At 37.8% G+C, this 21735-nt stretch overlaps 1 protein-coding gene across 5 annotated transcripts in view; it reads left to right on the forward strand.

The window, feature by feature from the left end:
• DLG2 (discs large MAGUK scaffold protein 2) overlaps positions 1–21735 on the forward strand; it is a gene marked incomplete at both ends in the record, with an annotated part of 740481 nt that overhangs the window by 487297 nt on the left and 231449 nt on the right. For all 5 annotated transcript variants that reach the window (XM_079537732.1, XM_079537733.1, XM_079537734.1 and 2 more), the window contains one exon: positions 18394–18462. In XM_079537732.1, the coding sequence (XP_079393858.1) occupies positions 18394–18462 (69 nt within the window). The remainder of the gene's footprint in view (positions 1–18393; positions 18463–21735) is intronic.

The following is a 21735-nucleotide window of genomic DNA, read 5'->3' on the forward strand; positions in this document are numbered from 1 at the left end:
CAATATTTACTTCCCATGGTTAAAAGGAAAATTTACCACAGTAGTTAAAGACTGGAACAGTGAAAACAGGCTCTTCTGCTATTTCATTATTTTTAAATGGATATAAACCACTATTAGAAAAAAAAAAAAAAGCAATCAAGTGTTTACATGTTTCTATGACTTGTGCAGAAATAATTATTCGGCACCACATTTCGTATTTCCAAAAAGCATTTGTTGTTATTTGAAAACAATATATATTGCTTATATAATTGAAACCATTTGTTTGTAGGCACTTCAATGCGGTATAAGTAATGACAACAATAACCATAAAAATTTTAAGATGCTTATTTAAATTTTAGCTGGACTGAAACTCTCAAAAGCACTTTGGGAGATGTTCCACATTGTTCCCTTATTCAGTCTGGTAACATAATTAGTATAAAGAGGCTCATGGAAATTGGGAAAATAGTAGAGAGAAAAACCCAAATTGTAGGAAACTAAACTTTCCCTTACCCACACAGTGCATTAATGTGCATGTGTTAAAATTAGTCAGTTGTTTTTAAATACTGTCTAGATTATAATAAACACTACCCTTATTTAAATTCAAGCTTTCCTTTTGGTGTGGAGAGGACTGCTATTTTTTTTTTTCGTATTGATTTAAATTCATTTTCACCTAAAGATATCTCTAAATATTTGTAGTATTTAAGAGACATGGAAGATGCTGAACAAAATTTTAAAAATCGCTATGCGAATCAATATCCTAGTGAGAAGATTGCCAGTTGTAAAATGCTAGATGAGCTTTCAGACACTCTCATGAGTCAAAGTGCAACTGATTTTCTGTAAAATACAGATTTGGAAGTACCTAAATTACATTTGAAAGTGAAATGTGAGCTACAAAGTGAATACAGGCTGGAGATACACAGGCAGGAATCTTTGCTTAAATTCCACAGTTTGTCATAGAGTCATAGAATCATCAAGATTGGAAAAGCCCTCCAAGATCATCCAGTACAACTGTCCAACTACCACCAACATTTCCCACTAAACCATGTTCTTTAGTACCACATCTAAACATTTCTTGAACACCTCCAGGGACAGTGACTCCACCACCTCCCTGGGCAGCCTGTTCCAGTGCCTGACCACTCTTTCAGAAATTTTCCTGATGTCCAGTCTGAATCTCCCCTGGAACAACTTAAGGCCATTCCCTCCAGTCCTATCTGTAGTTTCATAGAAGAAGAAGCTGATCCCTACCTTGCCACAATCTCCTTTCAGGTAGTTGTAGAGTAATAAGGTTTCCCCCGAGTCTTCTCTTCTTCAGACTAAATAATCCATTTCCTCAGCCATTCTTCTTAAGACTTGTGCTCCAGACCCCTCACAGCTTTGATGTCCTTCTCTGAACACACTCCAGAGCCTCAATGTCTTTCTTGTAGAGAGGGGCCCAAATGGAACACTGTACTCAAGGTGCATCTGCACCAGTGCTGAGTACAGGGATATGATCACTTCCTCACTCCTGCTAGCAACACTACTTCTCATACAGGTCAGGATGCCACTGGTCTGCCTGGGCACACTGCTGGCTCATGCTGGCTCATGTAAATGTTTGGCTGATCATTGGCTTACACTCCCAGGTCCTTTTCCTCTATACTGTCTTCCAGCCTCTCTGCCCCAAGCCTGTAGCAATGCCTGGGGTTCTTGTGGCCAAAGTGCAGGACCTGGCACTTGATTATGTCCCACTGGCCTCAGTCCAGCTATCCAGCTTGTCCAGATCCCTCTGTAGGGCTGTCCTACCCCCAGGCAGATGAACACTTCCTCTCAACTTGGTGTCATGGAGCTTCTGCTGTGTGTCCCCTTTTGCATATTGACTTTTCCTTCTCCTAACCTCTCAAATAGAAAGTAGGTTGAGTATACACTTGGTAGAACACTTTGCCAGCCCATTTTTAATTTGAATTAAATTAATTTACTCCAGCTGACTTGTGTCTGTTTTTTCTCACTACACTACATGGTGTGAGAAAGAGTAGCACAGCCCTTCAGTAAGAATATCTTAAGGCTACTTTAAAGTTATTTTAAAGGTTATGGGACTTACTACATGTTTGGCCACCAAAATAATCTGGTGATTACTTAAAAATGAGGGTTTTTTTTCCTTCCAGTCTTAACTTCCAATGATGTAACGCTGCAGTGGTTATAAATGACTTAACAGCTTTAATATTTATGCTATAAATTCAAGTTCAGAATCATAGAATCATAGAATCACAGGGGGTAGAAGGAACCTGAAAAGATTATCAAGTCCAACCCTCTGCTAGAGGAGGTTCCCTATATTAGGTATTAAAATGAAGTCACTGGAAAATACTTGAGGATTTTTTCTTTACTTTTTTTTTTTTTTTTTTTTTTTCTGATTTCACAAAGAAAGCAAAGGAAAAAATGCACATTGTATGTGCATAAAGGGTTACAAGCTCTACACATCCTTGAATTTTGTGGAAGTTTACTTGTGCAACTGACCTTTTGGGATTGGACCTAAATTTAGCTAAATTGTCATTGTAAATATGCATGTAAAACTTACTAATGTTTTAAGATCGTATTGAGTTTATTCTTCAAAAGGATTTTTAAAGAATAGCACTTAAGGCAATCAGCTTATCTAGATTTCTTCTTGTGCTGCATGGAACTATTACTGTTACTGCCTAAAAAGCAAACTCAATAGAAATGACAAGATATTAAAATACATTTTTAACTAAGAAAGGGAAGGAGGAAAAGATCTAATCTGAATTCAAAATTTAAATTTCTATATTGTTAAGGATATACTAGAGTAGATACATCGCAGTCCCAAGGAAGATGTGAAGAGAATTTATTTTTCCAGATATTTCCACATTCCACACAGAAAGTAGTTAATTGCACCGATAATTTGAGTTGATTGCAGTATCTTCTGAGGATCATTATATACTTATGGTGTTTAAATCACTATAGAGGTGGAGTGGGGAGCCAGAAAACGATCATAACTCTACAGAGTGAGAATACATTTTTATACAAGGCCTCAAAGACCACAAATTACTTTCCATTTGATTACAAAGATTGGTAGCAAATGTGTATTCTTAACAGCAATAACTTTGTCTTAAAGACAAACTTTCCTAAAAGGCAGCCTGAAAATGACATCATATATTGCACTTTGGAAAAACAGTGTGTAAGCACGCACAATTGAAATGCACTGATACCTACATGGGGGACTGCACAGCTCTGAAACTGAGTGCCACTTGTTTTACCTGCTGGCAGAAGGATGCATCTTCATAGCCTGACGCAAGACTATTCAGATAAGCCTGAGCTGGCTCTAGACAAGTTAGCTTGGTTGATTTATCGATCCAGCCTGTTTCCAATAAATGCACAAATTGATAGTTGACAGATACAATCAGCAATATGTGTTTTGTTCAGTTCAGTTGCTGAGCTGATGAACATTGCACAAGCTGTAATCATGAGTCTTAGTCTATTCAGAATTCAGGTGCCACAGGTTAGGTGGCAGACATCCACAAAGGACGGGGAATTACATTGATTTTGTAGGATTTTGGATAACCCAAGAACAAACATGTTAACATTTAACTATGAGTAGTTTCATACTTTCATCTTGTAGCTTGTCAAGGAACTTTCATTCCCAATCACATGACATTTCAGTGGTTATTTCTGAAAAAGTCCCAATCTATTTAAATGTATTACTGGGTAACTTTCGTGAAGAATAACTACTCACTGAAAAGATAAATCCTTAAAGCACTGCAGTGGTCAGTCTTTTTGCTGTTGACTTAAATAAGTCAAGCAGTATGAACCATTGCTGAGTAGTAAACCTTAAAACACACTGCTGACATAAAATTCTAGTTGTTAGTAATTGTCATGGAGTTGACTAGATCAATCTATGCCCATGACTGGGGGGCAGTAGGCCTCTGCCCTTCCCCCCTGCCCCAGTCCCACAGAAATGGGAAGGAAGGAAGGGAGGAGAACAGCTGCAACAATCTATGGAGGAAAACTTATTTTACTATGATACAGGAATACAAGATAACACAATGTATACAATTTCATTGAAATTGAGACTAATAAATCAGAGAAGATGAGAGAGAGTCCGGGACCGAGTCAAACCTGAAAAGCTTGGAACGGCTAGGAAAGCACCCTCCACTACCCACTGCAAGGCAGTAAGAGACCACACAACCTGGAAGGGCCAGGTCCCATGACTTCTGTAATGTACAGGGATAGGTACCTGGAACTGGGGCATTAACACTTCAATGCCCCATACACTACATGATGTTTTGATGCGGAATACTGAAACCCGAAAAAAAAAAAAAAAAGAAAACACAAAACCATGACAGTAATCATCATTGCAAGAGGTATTTTTTATAGTTCATGTAGATTTGCTTTTTAGTAGGATAGAATGCGCTGTATTTTTTCACACCAGATAGATATTATTTTGACCAAGTCAAACCTTTGTGTTTTCGTACTCAAATTTGCCACTTCTGCTACTCCTGTATTACTATTTTGTACCAAAAAAAAAAAAAAAAAAAAAAAAGAAACCTCATCTTAATTAATGTCACATAACAGCAGTGTAGTGTTGATGCAAATTATGAAATGACAGGTTTTCTTTGGCTTCCCACAGAAATCGTGGAAGAGTACAAATTAATTTTAGTCTTGTCTGCCTAAATGTACTTACATTGCTCCTGTCATGGTAAGAGTCTGGACATCTCATTTATTTTTGTTTATTTAGGGACAGAGAGTTGACAAATAGAAAGTCTAAATGGCTTTAGTAGGTCTCAAAGGTATATTTGCAATGAAGTTGGGAAGTTTCAGGCTTGCTTGCCAAAAGGAGCAATAATATCTGAATTTACAATTTATAAATGGAGTCTGCATCAACAATAATTATAACAGGTTTAACAGTAAAATACGAATTTAAATGAATTTAGATGCCTCAAGTGTGTAGAATGACTCCAGTTCTATCCTTGATCCAGGAGAAAAAAAGAAGTAATCAAACTATTCCACTTAGCATGGCTGGAAAAATGAGCACTGTATACTCAGATATAACTGATGAGTGAAAGAACACTTTGGGTTTATTGATGTATGTTTGTCCAATTATATTAACAAAACTGATGAAAAAAAATTATTCAAACATATTACTTATAAAAGCAGACATCTCTGATAAATTAGAAGAGAGGCATAGCATGGAATAAAACAATCATAGAGTCATAATATCGCTCAGGTTGGAAAAGACCTAAAAGATCACCAAGTCCAACCACAACCTAACCATACTACCCTAACTCTAACAACCCTCCACTAAATCATGTCCTTGAGCACCACATCCAAACGGTTTTAAACACATCCAGGCATGGTGATGGTTGATAATAAATCAATCATTTGTAAATTCTGAACAAGAGCCTATTGCCATGGAATTTCCTGCCAATCTTGCACATGCAAGATTTGAAAATGTGGATGGCTTTTCAATGCATGGGCTTATCCTCACACTGCCATTTGTATCATCTGAGTAATCCATGCTTTATAGGTGAAGAATTCCATTGATTGAAGGGTGTCCATGAGCTCTGTATAGAACTGTTTCATCCTCAGAAAGTAACGCACAGAGAATTGAAGCAAAAAGCTGCGATGTTAGCTTAGTTCATGTGCATATGATAAATGCAGACACAAGATGCCCATCTCCAAAAATAGCTTCCTTGCAATGTTATTTTTTTAGCACTAAATGCTGATGGAATTCTTTTCTAAATCCTTGCTAAGATGGGTTGAGTTGGTGATATAAATCCAACTGTGATCATTTTTATTGGTGGTCTCTGATTTGAGGGGCTTCATGCTTCCTTGCTTCCCACTGTCTGTCTGCTATTCATATATCGTCTCTTAGCAATGTTTTTTCTTTCACTGTACCCAGCACAGTTTGTTCTGACCCATAATATTTGGGAACCAAAGCACAAAGTTACTTGCAGAGATAAATGATTGGTTGAAATCAACAAAACAAGATTGTATTCTGGATGAAACTATTTATCTAATGAATGAGATCTGAGAATGACAGAAGTATGGCAGCATCTTTACCCTTCACAGTAAAGTGTGATTAAAATAACCCAAGAGCCTTAGGTTTTCTGTCTGATTGAGGAGAGGTTTTTAACTATGATTTTGTTATGTGATCCCTGTTGTAGCAGAAATGTTTGAAAAGCTTAGTAAAGGAATCTCAGGCTCTTGTCCAGAACTTATGTTATTAAGTGTATTAGAGTATTGATGACATTAAATCAGTTCCCAGAAGTGTCCACAAATTGACTGTTTGTCAGCTCAGTCACGTATGTGTGCTTGCTAATTCTGCAGATCTTCTGAAAACACTTTCCAGCGTTTTACTCAACTGATTTATCTATTAGGTTTGTAACTAGATGGATCACATTAATGACTATCACAGCCTCAAAGTTCTTCATAAATTCTTTTCTCAGTTCTTTCCTAAATAGCCAAATATCTCTTCAAAGATTGGTTTTAATGAACATGTTTAAATAAATAGTGCCTTATCAGTTAATATAGGGATATAAGGATTAGGCTAATAGACTATATAAATAATCTATCTATTCCATTGCTCATCTAATACGATCTATGTCCTATAGTCAAAGACAGGCAAAATTAATGAGTGCTGGGTTTGGAAGAAGTTGTACTGTGGTGTTGTACTATGGGAGATGCTTATGTCTGATACTCCCACGCCATAAGGAATGCCAGGAGTAGAAAAAATCAGTTTTTAAATTGTTTTTGGATCTGGTTCTAGTGTATATTTAATCCTCAGACCTTACAGTGCAAAATGGTGAATATTTCCAATGAAATGTTGAGTGCCTCTAACTTCTAACAAATTCAAAAAATGGATGAATCATAGTTAATGTAGGTTAGGAGCAGAACAGTTTAAGCAGTTGAATTTATCTTTCCTTTTAAAATACATTCTATACATTTCTGCATTTTCAAGTAGCATTCATTGCCTTGTGTTGTTTTTTTGTTGTTTTTTTTTTATTATTATTATTCTGTTTAGATGTCATTTACGTGCACTGTGTTATTTCTGCTTTAGTTTTTCTATTTTTGTGGCTTTTCTGGTGTTCTTGTTTAGAATAACTGCACACGCAAACATGCATGCTGGGCTGACTGCAGTGACAGAAAATGAGATTAAACAGCAGCTTATGTAGAATTGCACCCTCACCTCTGGTCTGCTAATAAAATGAAATATCCAACCCACACTCCCAGTTTGCATAGAGATAATGTATATCCACAAACTGGGGATAACATTATCTAAAGGTATCACACAGGTGCAGTAAACATTGTATCAGAGGTAATTGCAATATAAAGTGTGCTCTTCTGATTTTCGATTGTAATCTTGATTTAATGTTCTTTCTCTTATGATAATTCTTTTTGTTTTAATGAATCACTTGTACAGAAGCTTAGAGAATCATACATTCATAGAATAATCAAGGTTGGAAAAGACCTCCAAGGTCATCGAGTCCAACCATCCACCTACCATCAATTTTGCTCACTAAACCATGTCCCTCAGTACCACATTAAACCTTTGAACGCCTCAAGGGACAGTGACTCAACTACCTCCCTGGACAGCCCATTCCAGCCCCTGACCACTCTCTGAAGCAGTTTTTCTTAATATCCAACCTGAACCTGTGCTGACGCAACTTCAGGCCAATCCCTTTCATCCCATCGCTGTTACCTGGGAGAAGAGGTCGACTGACACCTCTCCATAATCTCCTTGCAAATAGTTGTAGAGAGTGATGAGCTCTCCCCTGAGCCTCCTCTTCTCCAGATTCCCATAATCCCATTTCCCTCAGCCACTCCCCATAAGACTCCTGCTCTATTCCCCTCACTACCTTCCTTGCCATTCTCTGAATATGCTGCAGGGCCTCAATGTTTTTTTTAAAGTGAAAGGCCCAAAACTGAACACAATACTCAAGGTGCAGCATCACCAGAGCTGAGTACAGAGGGACCATCACCTCCCTGCTCCTGCTGGCTGTGCTATTGCTGGTACAAGCCAGGATGCCATTGGCCTTCTTGGCCACCTGGGCACTGCTGGCTCATGTTCATCCAGTCGCTGACCAACACCCCCAGGTCCTTTTCTTCTACACAGTCTTCCAGCCACTCTGCCCCAAGCCTGTAGCATTGTTGTGGCCAAAACGTAGGACCTGGCACTTGACCTTATTGAATTTCACCCCTTTGCCTCAGCCCAGCAAACCAGCCTGTCCAAATCCTTCTGTAGGGACTTCCAACCCTCAAGCTGATCAACACTTCTTGCACTCATTTTCTGTCTGTTTCACCTGAACGGTTAGTGTAATTAGTTGCACTGCACACATAGCAGTTAATAATCACAGAAGAAATAAATTTGATCCTACACAAAAACAAAATTAAAATTCACATTTCTTTAGGAAATGTTCTTCTTGTGCAAATATAATGATATAGAATCTCATGGGATATAGAAACTTTTGTTAATGGCATGCTATGATTTGATGTCAGGCAGTTTTTCATTGCCATTTTAAATCACTTTAATTAATTGTCATCACCAATATGCTTTCTCTTGAATGGGTAGAATTCAGTGCAATGACTCTGCCATGAAAAGAAACCTGTACTTATTTTTCTTGGAGAATGGAGATGGCTAGAAACTTTGCAAATTAGTTTAATGTGTTTCAGTTACTTGAACTCTACCTGAGGGTTATTTATCTATTATTGCCTACTCTTTAAAAAGTTGATGCAGTATAAACGTTCTATGAATGATTTTTGAAATGCCATCTTCTGTGCAATGAAATTCAACCCTCTCTTGAGAAGAGAAAAATAAGCTGAGCTTCCTAGGCTTTAAATGCAGTGTTTACTGAAAAAAAGTCAGTATTACTGTTGGGATACAATTTGTTCATTTTGTGAAGATTGTTCCTGTGTAGTTCTGTATTGAAATCATGCAATACTTCCCTTTTTTGGAGCCTGAATTGGAAATAGGTATCTAATTCTTGAAGGGAAAGGAGCTCTCAAAATTTGTATAAATAGTATTCATAACGTTGAAACTTCTATGGGTTATTGCAGAAAAGTGCCTAGAAATATGAGATCTTTCCAGATTCTTCTGATGTCTGAATGATTAACCATGTGTTTTCTTGTCTTCCTATTTCTTTCCTATAAAACTAAATTGTGACCAAAATAATCAGTTAATTTAAAAATTCTGGTCTTAGTTTTTACTAGTTGTTAGCATCAGTATGATGCTATAAGTCAGATGAACTTTTTCTTTATCTGGTAGGAGTAATTTCTTTACTAGAAAACTTCTTAATCATTTATTTTATTTTTTTAAGAATGCAATTGTGCACAATGTGCACTTTGGGATTTTTGCCCTATTTCAAAGTTTCATCATGAAAAGTTTCTTAGAACCACTTTTTCAAACCCTTGCTAATGCCTTTTGACGTTTGTTTATTTAAACTGGATAAGGATTTTGGTGCAGACCCATGGGTCGTTAGTGGCACAGAAACACAATAAGCTTTGTGTGCAGTAAATATATTTCATTACGGAAGCAATATACAACTTTACAAACACATCAGCACTGGTATTCTGAGGCACTGAGTGCTGTGCACTGCTATTGCCACAGAACAGCTACGGATGGAGATTACACTCTGTGCTCCCTGGGTACCCATTGACCACAGGCCCCACAACAGAGGCTCAGCTGTGGTGGCACTGAGCCATTGCCTGCATCTCTTGGTGCTGGGGGCAAATGCGCTTACTCCAGCTGTGTGCAATGAGAAGGAGAGCAGGCCAGCAGAAGGGCAGAAAGTGAGGGAATCTGTGTTTCTGCTGGAAAATGTACATTTTCTATTCTTGTCACATGCATCAAAACCAAAGGACCACAGCATATATATTTATGTGGCTGCACACATTATTCCTCTGCATTTTTAATAGTAAAAGTGCTGTCATGAAATTAAAGAGGGCAGATAATGACAAATGGAAAATGAGTGAGAAGCTGAAAGACTTCATCCAGTTATGTAATGCTGTGAGCTCTGGCTCTTTGCCCATTAATTGCTACATCATTCTAATTATTCTGATTATTTAGCGTCTCCAGACATCCTTAATAAAAGTCTTATTCTAGAGTCTTTCTTTCTGTAACATTACGGAAAATCTGACTGATTAAGATATTTTTCCATATGAAAGAGTATTTTCCTTTCTTGAATTTGATTCCTTCTTAGTAACAGTGCTTGCAGTTGTGTCACAAAGAAATTGAACCATCACCAATTCTCTGAAACCCTGTGCAATTCACAGGAATGGTAATGCTTGGAAGGCACTAATGCTGGAAGAGAATTAGGAGTGATAGCCAACAGTAAAAGAGGTATAGCATTCAACTGTAGCAGCATGGCAAAAACAAACATGTTGAATTCCAAAAGCATCGTATCAAAGGCTGGGGAGGAGGATAGCAAGGAGGATGAGTGTCACTTTCCTCACAAGGAATTGGAAACTAGCATCAGGAAGGCACTGGTATCAGGGTATCAGAGAGTGCAGGTAATTGGGAGGTCATGCCGAGCACATCAGGAAGCTTTCAGTCATTCCTAAACAAACACTCCCTATGTAAATTCATGAAAGCAGCACTGCATCGTCTTCCTCAGCTGTAATTAGAGCCAAACTCAGTATGTTCATGGACCACTTCTAACTGATGCAGCTTAAACAAGCAGGAAGATAAGATTTTCTGTCCTCTTCCATTCCCCCATTTTTTCCTACTACAAACCTTTCACTTATTTCACTTGCTACAAGCCTTTTCAGATGCAAACCTCAGTCCTTCACTGATATAGTTATCAACCTAATTTCATCAAGGAGTATTTCAGCTCCCAAGTGGATCTTAATAATTCTTCATATCCATCCATAACAGAAAAAAACAACAATAAATAATAACAATAATAATAATAATAACTACAATAATTTTAAAAAAAAAAAAAAAAAAACTGAGAGTCTAGTCACAGAATCATAGAATGGCTTAGATTGGAAGAGACCTTAAAGATCGTCGAGTTCTACACCCTGATCATGACAAGGTTGCCCCCCACCAGCTCAGGCTGCCCAGGGCCCATCCAACCTGGCCTTGGGCACTTCCAGGGATGGGGCACCCACAGCTTCTCTTGGCAGCAGTGCCATGGCCTCACCACTTCCCGAGTACAGAATTTCTTCCTAATGTCTAACCTAAATCTCTCCTCTTTTAGTTTAAAGGGGTTTAGTTTAACCCCTTGTTTTAACGTTTAAACCTTTGTCCTATCACTATCAGAAAATTTTTAAAAAATCTAAACAGTCCCAGTTCCCTCAACCTTTCCTCATACGAGAGGTGCTGCAGCCCTCTGATCATCTTGGTGGCCTTCCTCTGGATAGCATGAAAGGCGTAAATTTAAGCAAAATTAAAAATGTATCACATATGAATCATGGATAGCTAGCAGCAAAGTCTGCAAAAGAATAACCTCTCAGAAGAACAAGGTACCATGTCTGAGTCATTCAACCAAGTCTCACGTGTCTTAAAACATCTGTTCTACTTCATTCTGTGTCGGTTTGCCCCTGTATGGTCTTTGTACCGTCTTCTTTAAGGATGCTTAGTTTGCACAGTGCTGTCTCCTTCGTAGCTCTGTGGAAGTCTGTATTTACCCTTTATATAAATATTACACTACGTATGAAACTTCACCAGCAGTATAACCTCTACACTCTGTTAAATAGCACTCCTGAATCTTTCAATCCCCTGCAAATCATCCCAAATTTCTTCAGCTGTTTTAAATATTATGTTCACTATAAAATAGAAAATCCTTCTCAGATAAGCATATTTTCTGTATTTTAAAGCTTATCATTATCTCCTGCAATTACTTCAGCCACAAGGAAGCAGATTTGAAGTCAGTGGATGTTTCACCACTTTGAAGACAGGTGCTGACTTAGGCACACTGTTAAAAAAGCTATATAATTAGCTTCATTCCAGAAGCTGCTGCAGTTCTGAAGTGTTCCTCTGAGTCACAGTTTCACCTTGCATTCTTCCTTATTTCTGTATGATGCTAATTGAGTGCTGCAATAACTCAGATACTTTAAGATGGTAAATGTGGCTTACCACTTTTCTTTGGTTACTGCGTGGGGAAGGAAGGAGAGAAGGACAAGGTCAGCAACCCTGTTAACTTCATTATGCAATAGAAATCACTCCAGAGGACCTGAACATAGATCATAGAATCACATAATTGAGTTGAGAGACCTTTAAAGGTCATCCAGTCCCTGCAATGAACAGGGAAAGTGTAGTATGATCCTTATTCAATATATTTGTAGGCAGTGATTGCCTAATCTTTTGTTGCTGTTTGTTTTTACTTTTGTCTTACTGTGTAAGTATTGAGCCCAGCAATACTATTTGTACAATGTCTGCAGATAAATCTTTTTTGAAAAAGAGTTATGGGTGCTGAATCACTCCTGAAGTCCTTGCTGCATGTGCCTTTATATGGAAAGTTTTTATGTTTCTTTACAAGGAGAGTGGTTAGGCCCTGGAACGGGCTGCCCAGGGAGGTTGTGGATGCCCCGTCCTTGGACGTGTTCAAGGCCAGGTTGGACGGGGTCCTGGGCAACCTGGTCTAAATGTGTATGTTTGGTGGCCCTGCTAGGCAGGGGGGTTGGAACTACATGATCCTTGAGGTCCCTTCCAACCCGGGTGATTCTGTGATTCTGTGAAAGTGCTATAGCTCAAGTGTGGCTTTACTGCCTAAGGGTGATCTGAAAGTTGTGGGGTTGAATGTCCTTTTCACTGAGACTTCCTATCTACCTTTGACAGGAGACTGTCTGGTTAGTTTGATAATTCTGTTATGAGTCAGTAACTGTCAGAACTGGATATTATCCAGTTGTTTGTAGCTGAGATAAAATTAATAACAGAAAAGGAAAAAGAAAAAAAAAAAGAAAAAGCACTCTCTGGTCTTCTAATTAATCCCAGAGGAAAGCAAAACCTCATTTAAGTTGGAAGTTTAGCTGTTGGCAGCTAAGAAAAGTTGGTTTCACTTCACTGAGCTGAATTAAGATTCTGCATTAATGGAATTAAAAGATGCTGCCTTTTAAGCTTTTACATCCATCAAAGCAAAGGTTTAGAAACTGTAAACAACTGCACTGCTACTTCTAGTCCTAGACATGCTGACAGGGCATCATAAAACCTTTAAAAGTGGGTTTTCTAGTATTCTGTGTGAAAAGACAACATGTCTTTACATGAGTAAAAGATTATCAGGAAACATTCCAGATTGCAGCAGCCTCCTTCCTTCCACTCTCAATGAATAAGCAGGCTTTGGGATTCCCTCTGATTTGGGTACCATGCGGTCTGATCCCTTGTCCTTTTTAGCTGCCAAATTGCATTACAGAAGTTTAAAGAACAATGAATGTATCCCTGATGTGATTCTTTCACTGCAGGTGGGTGTTTCACTGGACTGTTGTGTATTAGTGAAAGTGTCACATTGTTTGTGAACTCAAAGCAGCTGTTCCAGGGGTCCCTAGAAGGAAAAGAAGCGTGTATGAGGGATGCCACCAATTCCAACTTGCACCCACACAGCAGAAATGTAATGAAGGCTTCCTTGGGCTAGAATAGAATCAGAACTAAGGAGACTGGCTTCTTCTCACCTCATTTATATTGCTATTCTCATAACAAGCATTTCAAAATCATGTTGACACTAAGTTGCTCTGGTTTTAGTATTTTAGAAAGACATGAAATGGCATACTGTGCCTAGAAAACAAATCTGCAACAACAACAAAGAAAAAAAAAACAGCAAAAATAGGACTTTACATTACAAACAGAATGATTCATTCCTATTCTCCCTATTCTGCACCTTATTGTTGTTTAGAATCTCATTCTTTGTTTCCTCACTCATAGGAATTTTCTTACAGGAGCATTACATACTCATTGTCTCAAATTAATTAATTAGATGGAATTAAATTCAAAGTGGTATTTTTCAGGAATGAGTCTGGAGATTCTTCATGGAAATCCCATCTTCTGTGCTCCATGGAGAACTGAGTGATATATTGAAATATTATTACTTACGTTACTGAAACTATTGAGAAATTCACTCTGTATCATTTCAGAAAATAAAATAGAGCATTTTATAAGCCTAAAAGACAAACTCTGACAATGTAGATCTGTGAGTGGATCTATGCTATCTACTTCATGCCTCAGTTGTCTTGTATGTGTCTGTGTCTAGGTATTTATCATAGAAATGTTGTGGCAGTAACTCATTAGAAGTTCTGTTTTGTGCTATAAAATGTGTGGTACATGATCTTTGGCACATGTAAAAGTGTACTGAGCACATGATGGAAACCTTTCTGCTCGTTCTACCAGTATGGCAGAAGCCATCAGGAGCTTCATCTTTTAAGTCATTCAGTAAATCATATTATTGTATTATTTTTGTCTATGCTAATAGCTATTTGTGTCAAATATTGGGAACGTGTGTTTTTAATCTGTAGGTGTCCCTGCATTCATGACTGTATCTTGGCGTAAATTTGTGCTGAGCATCATATTTTATAAATGACACATAAAAATAAGTTTTCATATCACCAATTAAGATATGTTTTCATCAAAAGAGGCTGGAATTTGATTTGATTTTGTCACAAATACCTAGGATTGGAAAGCGATTGCTAATGTATGGAATATTGCCAATAGCTGAGCCTCCTGTTTGGAAGGGGTGAGGTATGAGGTTCCTCTGCAGATCTGCAGAGCTACATAGTCATTCCATCAGAGTACTGAATTGAAACTACAGCTTTGATTCATATTTGTTTTGGAATTACATTACTGAAAAGAGTATTTGATAAACTAGAAAATAATATTACTGTCCATCCAGTTATTTTCTTTTCACTCCATGCTTAATATGTGGTAAGGATTTTATATTCTCAGAAATTTGCTTTTCCATCTGATATTTTTTTTTTTTTGCCAGCCTGCAATCCTTTTGTTGATTTGCTGCCCCTTGCCCCACTCGTAACAGTTGTGTGCAGAGATAACACCCAAGTAGGCATGGTGGCACAGCCCAAATTCTGGAGGGGCTTAGGAGAGTGATGAGTTCTGGGTACCTTGCCCTGCTCCTGAGTTCTTACACATCTGATATGCTGAAAGGGATGAAGTGGCAAAGCAGGGCTTTGGAAGGGCTTTATACTGGGCACAACAAAAGGAGGAACTTCTGGAAAAGTTGTTTGCAACTATTTTCCTTAGAAAGTTTGTAATTAGGACTTTTCGCAGCCTATCTAAATAGAGATCATATGTTTTACACATAAACAATTCACAGTTATAGAACGGAGAATTATGTGAATACAAAAATCCAAGAATAACTCGATGAAAGCACAGACAATACTGACTTTAGTTCTGGGTATGCCTACATTTAGAAAAGTAATGCCTTCCATATCGAATAAGATTGTGCCATGTCAAACAGCAGATCATTTAGAAAGACTGGGAGTGGGAGTTTCTGTTAATTTTGAACAGTGTGCTGACAAAAATCTTATTTTTTATTGATCCATTACATAAAATGATTGGAAACAGTGTTCTGGAAGATAGGTTGTAACCTACAGGTTTTGCATTAAGTAGCCTGGGTTAAGTATTAATCCTCAAAGTTGTATTCATCTGTCGAATTCAGTACTGATGTTCAAGTGAGGACTGAGAATCTATCACAGCTATTTGGTTGGCCCCTTTCTTCAATTTGATTCTTTGTGTGTAGCAGCAATAATTCACCATTCCTCAAATTACTTTGATGAATACAATTGATTATTTTATTTGCAACATCTAAGCACAGTTATATAGCACAGTTTTACTATTCCATATATTTTTGTGATTGTGGGTTATTAATTATATAAATGGACAATTATTTGCTTTTAATACTTTGCAGCTGAAAATTCTGCCTTTAATGCTCTCATAATTTTGTTGATTTTGAAGCTGGCCAGAGTTCCAAAAGTATATCCACTGATAGCAAAGTCTTTTTTAAGAGGAGAATTAAAATTTTCACTATTCAAGCCAGTTCAGCAGTGGTTAGATGTAAATATCCTGACTCTGCTTGTAACAGCATAGCTCTACTAAGGAAAAGTGCTTTATCAACACTTAGCATCCCTTTCCTATGGCAATATTGCCCTGTAGAATAGAAGAATGTTACCTAAGAGTGAGAGGATTAGTTCAGATAAATGCTGGGTTATATTTGAATGCTTTTGAAATATTCACTCACATTCTTGCTGGGAGCCTTAAGTTGCTACCTTGTCATACCTTGTTACTGGACTTTCACTTCAAAATACGTAGCACATGTTGCAAGTATAGGAGCTGCTTTTTTAAATTATCCATTGTAGGTTTGGCATTGGCTGTGTAGCTCAGGCTTGGCTTTGCCATCTTTCCTTAGACACATGCAGTGTGACTTAGAGGGCTACCACTGTGAGCAGGTGGATGCCTGGTGGCACAGTTAAAGGATGCTGCCTGGGGAAGTGGCAGAATTGCTGTCCCTGGAGGTTTCAAGAAATGTACAGATGTGGCCCTGAGTGAAATGGCCTATTGGGCGTGATGGTGGTGATGGGTCAGTGCTTGGGTTAGATGATCTTAGTGGTCTGTTCAAACATTAATGATGCTATGACTGCCCGCATCATCATCCCTCCAATCACTGGGATTCTTTTTCCTTTATCAGCCATAGCTCATGGCTCAAATCAGGGAGTATCATTTCTGAAAGTCAGATGCACAGGGAAAGATGGAGATGTTATGGCTCTGCTGTGCTACTTCTGTCTCACCTGCATGGGAGAAAGTTGAGGGGGAGGCTGTCCACTTCTTTGGTCATTCAGCTGGGGAGCCATTACAGAGGAATGTAAGCACATAGGTTCCTTTTCAGCTCTGTGGTGGAAGAGGGCAGAAGATAAGTCATCCAAATTTTAAAACTTATATGAACGTGTAAAGAAAACATCTTCCTAAGCATATGCAAGATGCTAACTTAAAGTGAGATTTTAACTAATATTTCTAGCGTATTATTCTACAGTGTTTTCTGACTCAACAATTCTGTTCAAACTGTAAAGTCAGACTCCTGATACTCCGATGTATGCTGTGCTTTGTAGTAGACGCAAGTAGATAAGTAGATAAGCAGATAAAACTCTGTAGTTCTTAAAAGGGAAATATACTTTCCCACAAACCTCCCGAAATACTCAGAACAAACTGAAAACAGCAGTCTACTGACACAAAACATGAGCACAATGGCCTCAAATGGAAGAATAAGTGGGTAGCAGATCTTTCGTTTGTCCTGCTGCATGACACCACTTGTCACAGTTCTGTAAGAAAAATCCAATCTTTGCTGCAAGACAGACAATAGTGGCTGTGTTACAGGATAAGGAGCATGTAAAATAATTTCATTATTCATTGATTCTGAATGTCTTAGCTCTTACTGACAGTAAGAACTGCTTCCTTCAAGCACCTTGAGTAGTATACAAAGCTTTTAAGCAAAACAAAACCTTAGCAGTTAGTGAATAAATTACATAACACTAGGAAAGTTTTTCTAATCTGTAATTTTAATTATTAATTTTTAGCTTTTCTATGTGATGTAGCCATTTAAACTAATTATAAAATACACCAAACACTTCTGGTCTTTTTTGTGTTTTTTTTCTTTTCTTATGAAGGCTTTTTTGTTTTTTATAAAACATGCTGTCTTGGCTAAGAAATACAATTTGTTGCAGCTATCTGATTTGTTTTTATTCGTTTATATTTTCATAAATATTAATGTTATTTACAATAGTGCAATACTGAAGTTAACATTTTCTGTTAAGCTGAGGTTCAGTAGGCTTATAAAAGCTATCTTTGAGGTTCCAAACACAGCATAGGAGAGCAGCCATTAAACATCAGGACCGTCAATCAAAATATTTTTCATTTTTCATAGAAAATACCTTTTTTATTCATTATATTGTGTCTTAGATTGATAAAATTTCACATGGAAAAATTTAAGCTACTTAAAATCTGATGGAAATAGTGAATGTTGACTGAAATTGGTTAAATTCTAAGTTAAATTACAGTGCAATTACGAGTAGTGCATGTTCTCTTTCACCAAGTATTCTGGTTGAGAAACACTAAGAATTAGATTGATAGCTTTACGCTTTACTGTTTTACCTTCTGCTCTCAAATTAATGTGTGGTTTATGGTTAATATATTTTGCAGAACAACTACTGTCTGAGTTATTTTAAGTCCCTGGATTGTATGCATATATTTATCTTTAAAAAAAAAAAAAAGAATTAAAAATACAAGAGGGAATTCCTTGAGATTTCTTGATGAGGAGTGAAACCTGATATTAAAGGAGATCAGCCGAGTCTCAGAATGCCATAGATATGTGTAAAACAATCTGGTTGTTTGTTTGATTGATTTCTGTTTTGGTGTTAGATAAACTGTTAGAGACAACAAGAACAAAAGAAACGTGTATTTTGTTAACAAAAGCTTTTCTTTATTCTCCCTTGGCCGTACAGTCATTCCCAGCACAGCACCGCAACGCGTCCCCCCACAGTGAGCTTGCAGCGGACCATTTCTGTGGAAGGGTAAGACGATTCTCTGTTGAAGCTGCCCATAGAGCACTCAGATATCACTGTGCCAGATGCCGAACTCCCCACATACACACAGGACTTCACTGCTCGTATTGCTGCATGCTGCAATGTTTGAGTCAGTGAGATGCAGAAATAAATGCTCTCAAATTAACACTGGTCCTTTTTAGATACTTATATTGAAAAGTTTAGTTTTCATTGAGATATCTGTCAAGAATATCTGTCATATATCTCAATTCCTGTTTCACCTCACTTGATTAGTATTTGCATGTATTGGGTGTAAAATGGTTACCACTAATCAGGGAATTCCCCATGAAGTCTTCCTGTTTTTTCAGTATTTGCATGAATTCATTTTGGAAAAGCAGTATCCTGGGCTAATGTTGAAGAAATACTGATAGCAAACAGTAATCCCATGCTGGTGTATGTCTGTGTATATTAATATGTTAGTTGTAGAAGCATAGCTCTGCGTACTTATCTGACTCCAGTTTAACAGAAATAATTGGGTAAAATATGAATAATTCATAACTACAGTTAATATTTTTGCATATTTACGATATTAGAAAAACTGGTATTTAACACTGAACTATTTAGATTTTGGTTGTTCTTACTGGTGTAATTTCCAGAAAATATTACATTTATTTATCTGTTCCCATAGAATTTGGTAGTCAGGGATAACAACTTGTCATGGGCTACTCCTAGATCCTATTTTCAAAGCATTTCTCAATCACAATAGAAGTGGGAATCCAAAGTTTCCACACAGAAGAGGTATCATCTTGCATTCTTTTTTTGTGTGTTACAACCCCACTGTGCTGCAGTGAGAAAAGAAAACAGTAGATAAAGGAAGTGATCCTCTCTCCAATGAAGCCCAAAATGTTTTTGCGACAAGTCTCAATACAAAATATTAAACAACTGAGGATAAAAAAAAAAACAAGAGCAGAGTAGAGGTGGACAATCACCCCCTGTCCCTGCTGGCTACCCCCTCTTTTGATGGAGCCCAGGATACCACTTGCCTTCTGAGCCACAAGGGCACACTGCTGGGTCATGTTAAGTTTTTCATCTATCAAGACCTCCAGGTCCTTCTCCACAGGGCTGCTCTCAAGGACCGCTCCTCATAGTTTGTATGGATGCCTGCAATTCCTCCAGTCCAAGTGCAAAACTCTGCACTTTGCCATGTTGAATCTCATCAGGTTCACCTGAGCCCACCTCTGAATGGCATCCCTTCCTTCCACTGTGTCAACCTCAGCACTCATCTTGGTGTTGTCAGCAAACTTGCTGAGGATGCACTCAATGCCATCATTGATGTCACTGATAAAGATGTTAAAGAGTACCAGGCCCAAGACAGAGCCCTGGGGGATGCCGCTCGTTTCCGGTGTCCACCTGCACACAGAGCCATTGATGACCACACTCTGTTTGTGGCCTTTCAACCAGTGTCTTATCCATTGAGTGGTCCAACCATCAAATCCACATCCCTCCAATTTGGAGATAACGATGTGGTGGGGGACCGTGTCAAAGGCCTTGCTCAAGTCCAGGTAAATGACATCAGTCGCCTTTCCCTTGTCCACCAATGCCGTCACTCCATCATAGAAGGCCACCAGATTGGTCAAGCATGACCTTCCCCTGGTGAAGCCGTGTTGGCTGTCTCGGATCACACACTCATTCCTCATGTGATCAAGCATGTCATCCAGGAGGATCTGTTCCATGATCTTCCCAGACACAGAGGCTAGACTCACCAGCCTGTAATTAAAGGTCAGGCTGGATGAGGCTCTGAGAACCTGATTGGTTTTCAGATGTCCATATTGATTGTAAAAGAGTTGAACTAGATGACCTTTAAGAGTCTCTTCCAATTCAAACGACTCTATGATTCTGTGTATTCACAAGCTCTGGGTAACCCATCTCAGTGCTTAAACATCCTCATATTAGATTTTGTTTTTGTCTTTCACTCTCTAAACATTCCCCTGCCCTTTCCTCAAACCAATTCATGAGGAGATTGATGTTAAGGAAAAAAAAAAAAAAAAAAAAAAAAAAAGAATTGAGTGAATAGAGATTTAAGGAAAGAAATTCTATTATGATGTCTCTGACCTGGTCTACTGGACTCTGTAATAACGAGGTACCCTGCAGACTTAAATTCCCATTGAAATTTGATAATCAGTTTGTCTGCATGAATTTTTAGATACATTGCAAAATCTGCACTGGCCACGCAGACAGCTTGCATCTATTGTGTATGAATCATTAGAGCAGTGGGAATCTGCAAATGATATTACAGGTCTCCTGCTATTCAGGAGGTAGAAGAGTATCTGGCTTGTAATTATTACTAATCAACTGAGGCTGAGTCATATTTCATTTCATGTAGGAAAGTGGGACTGTTAGCCAGTTACACCACTGAGCAAATAGAAGCAATTAGCTCAGCTCTAAATATTTTATTATAATAAAGCTCAATTTAGCCTAATGTTTTTGTGAAGTCCTTACTGCCAAATATGTTTACAGCTAATTCAATTTGATGTCAAAACAAAGTTATTTTTCTCTTTTAGGAACCCAGCTTCCATCTGTAGAGTCCTGTATTTAGGTGACTTATTATATTGCTTTTGAGTTGCATTTCATAAATGGCTACTTTACCTGTTAGGCATCCCTATCACACACTGAGATTTCAGGCCAGCATGCTGGCTCTGTCTGACCAACTGTGTAGTCACTGCAGTAATACAATTAGTGCATTCTCTGAAGGAGAAATGAAATATTGGAGGTACAAAGAAACGCAGGTGGAATCACATTCAGTGGCCTTTATTCCTTTCCACCTTGTTGAATATATGGTAATTGAGCTGGCTAGCACAGATGTTTTAAAAACTTCAATAGGTTTTTAATTTAGGTATTGGGTTCCTATCAAAGTAAAAGCATTTTTAAGTCCTGCTTTTGTAGACTTCATGTTTTGCAAAATAATAAATCACAAAGTGAAAAAAAAGATCAGGATTTCTTTAAAGCTTAATTTTTCTCTATTTTCAAGCAATATATGTACATGAGGTACATGAGGTCAACAGATCTATGTGTACAAAGGCATGAAATTCACAGCTGTTGGATGTCACTGTCAGTGCAAACTCATTAGTAACTTTCCTAATCTGTGTGGATTACAGACAAGAAGACTCTAATGTTTGGATGTGAAAATATTGTTAATCTGAGAGGTTTTTTGATTATTTCAATGAACAATTTTAACTGTGAATATTCAACTCAGGATGAAAACTAAACTTACCATATGTAAATGTATAAGAGACAAATACAAAC

The sequence above is a fragment of the Tetrao urogallus genome (genome assembly GCF_951394365.1).
Source record: "Tetrao urogallus genome assembly, chromosome: 1".
In the NCBI taxonomy this organism is placed as follows: domain Eukaryota; kingdom Metazoa; phylum Chordata; class Aves; order Galliformes; family Phasianidae; genus Tetrao; species Tetrao urogallus.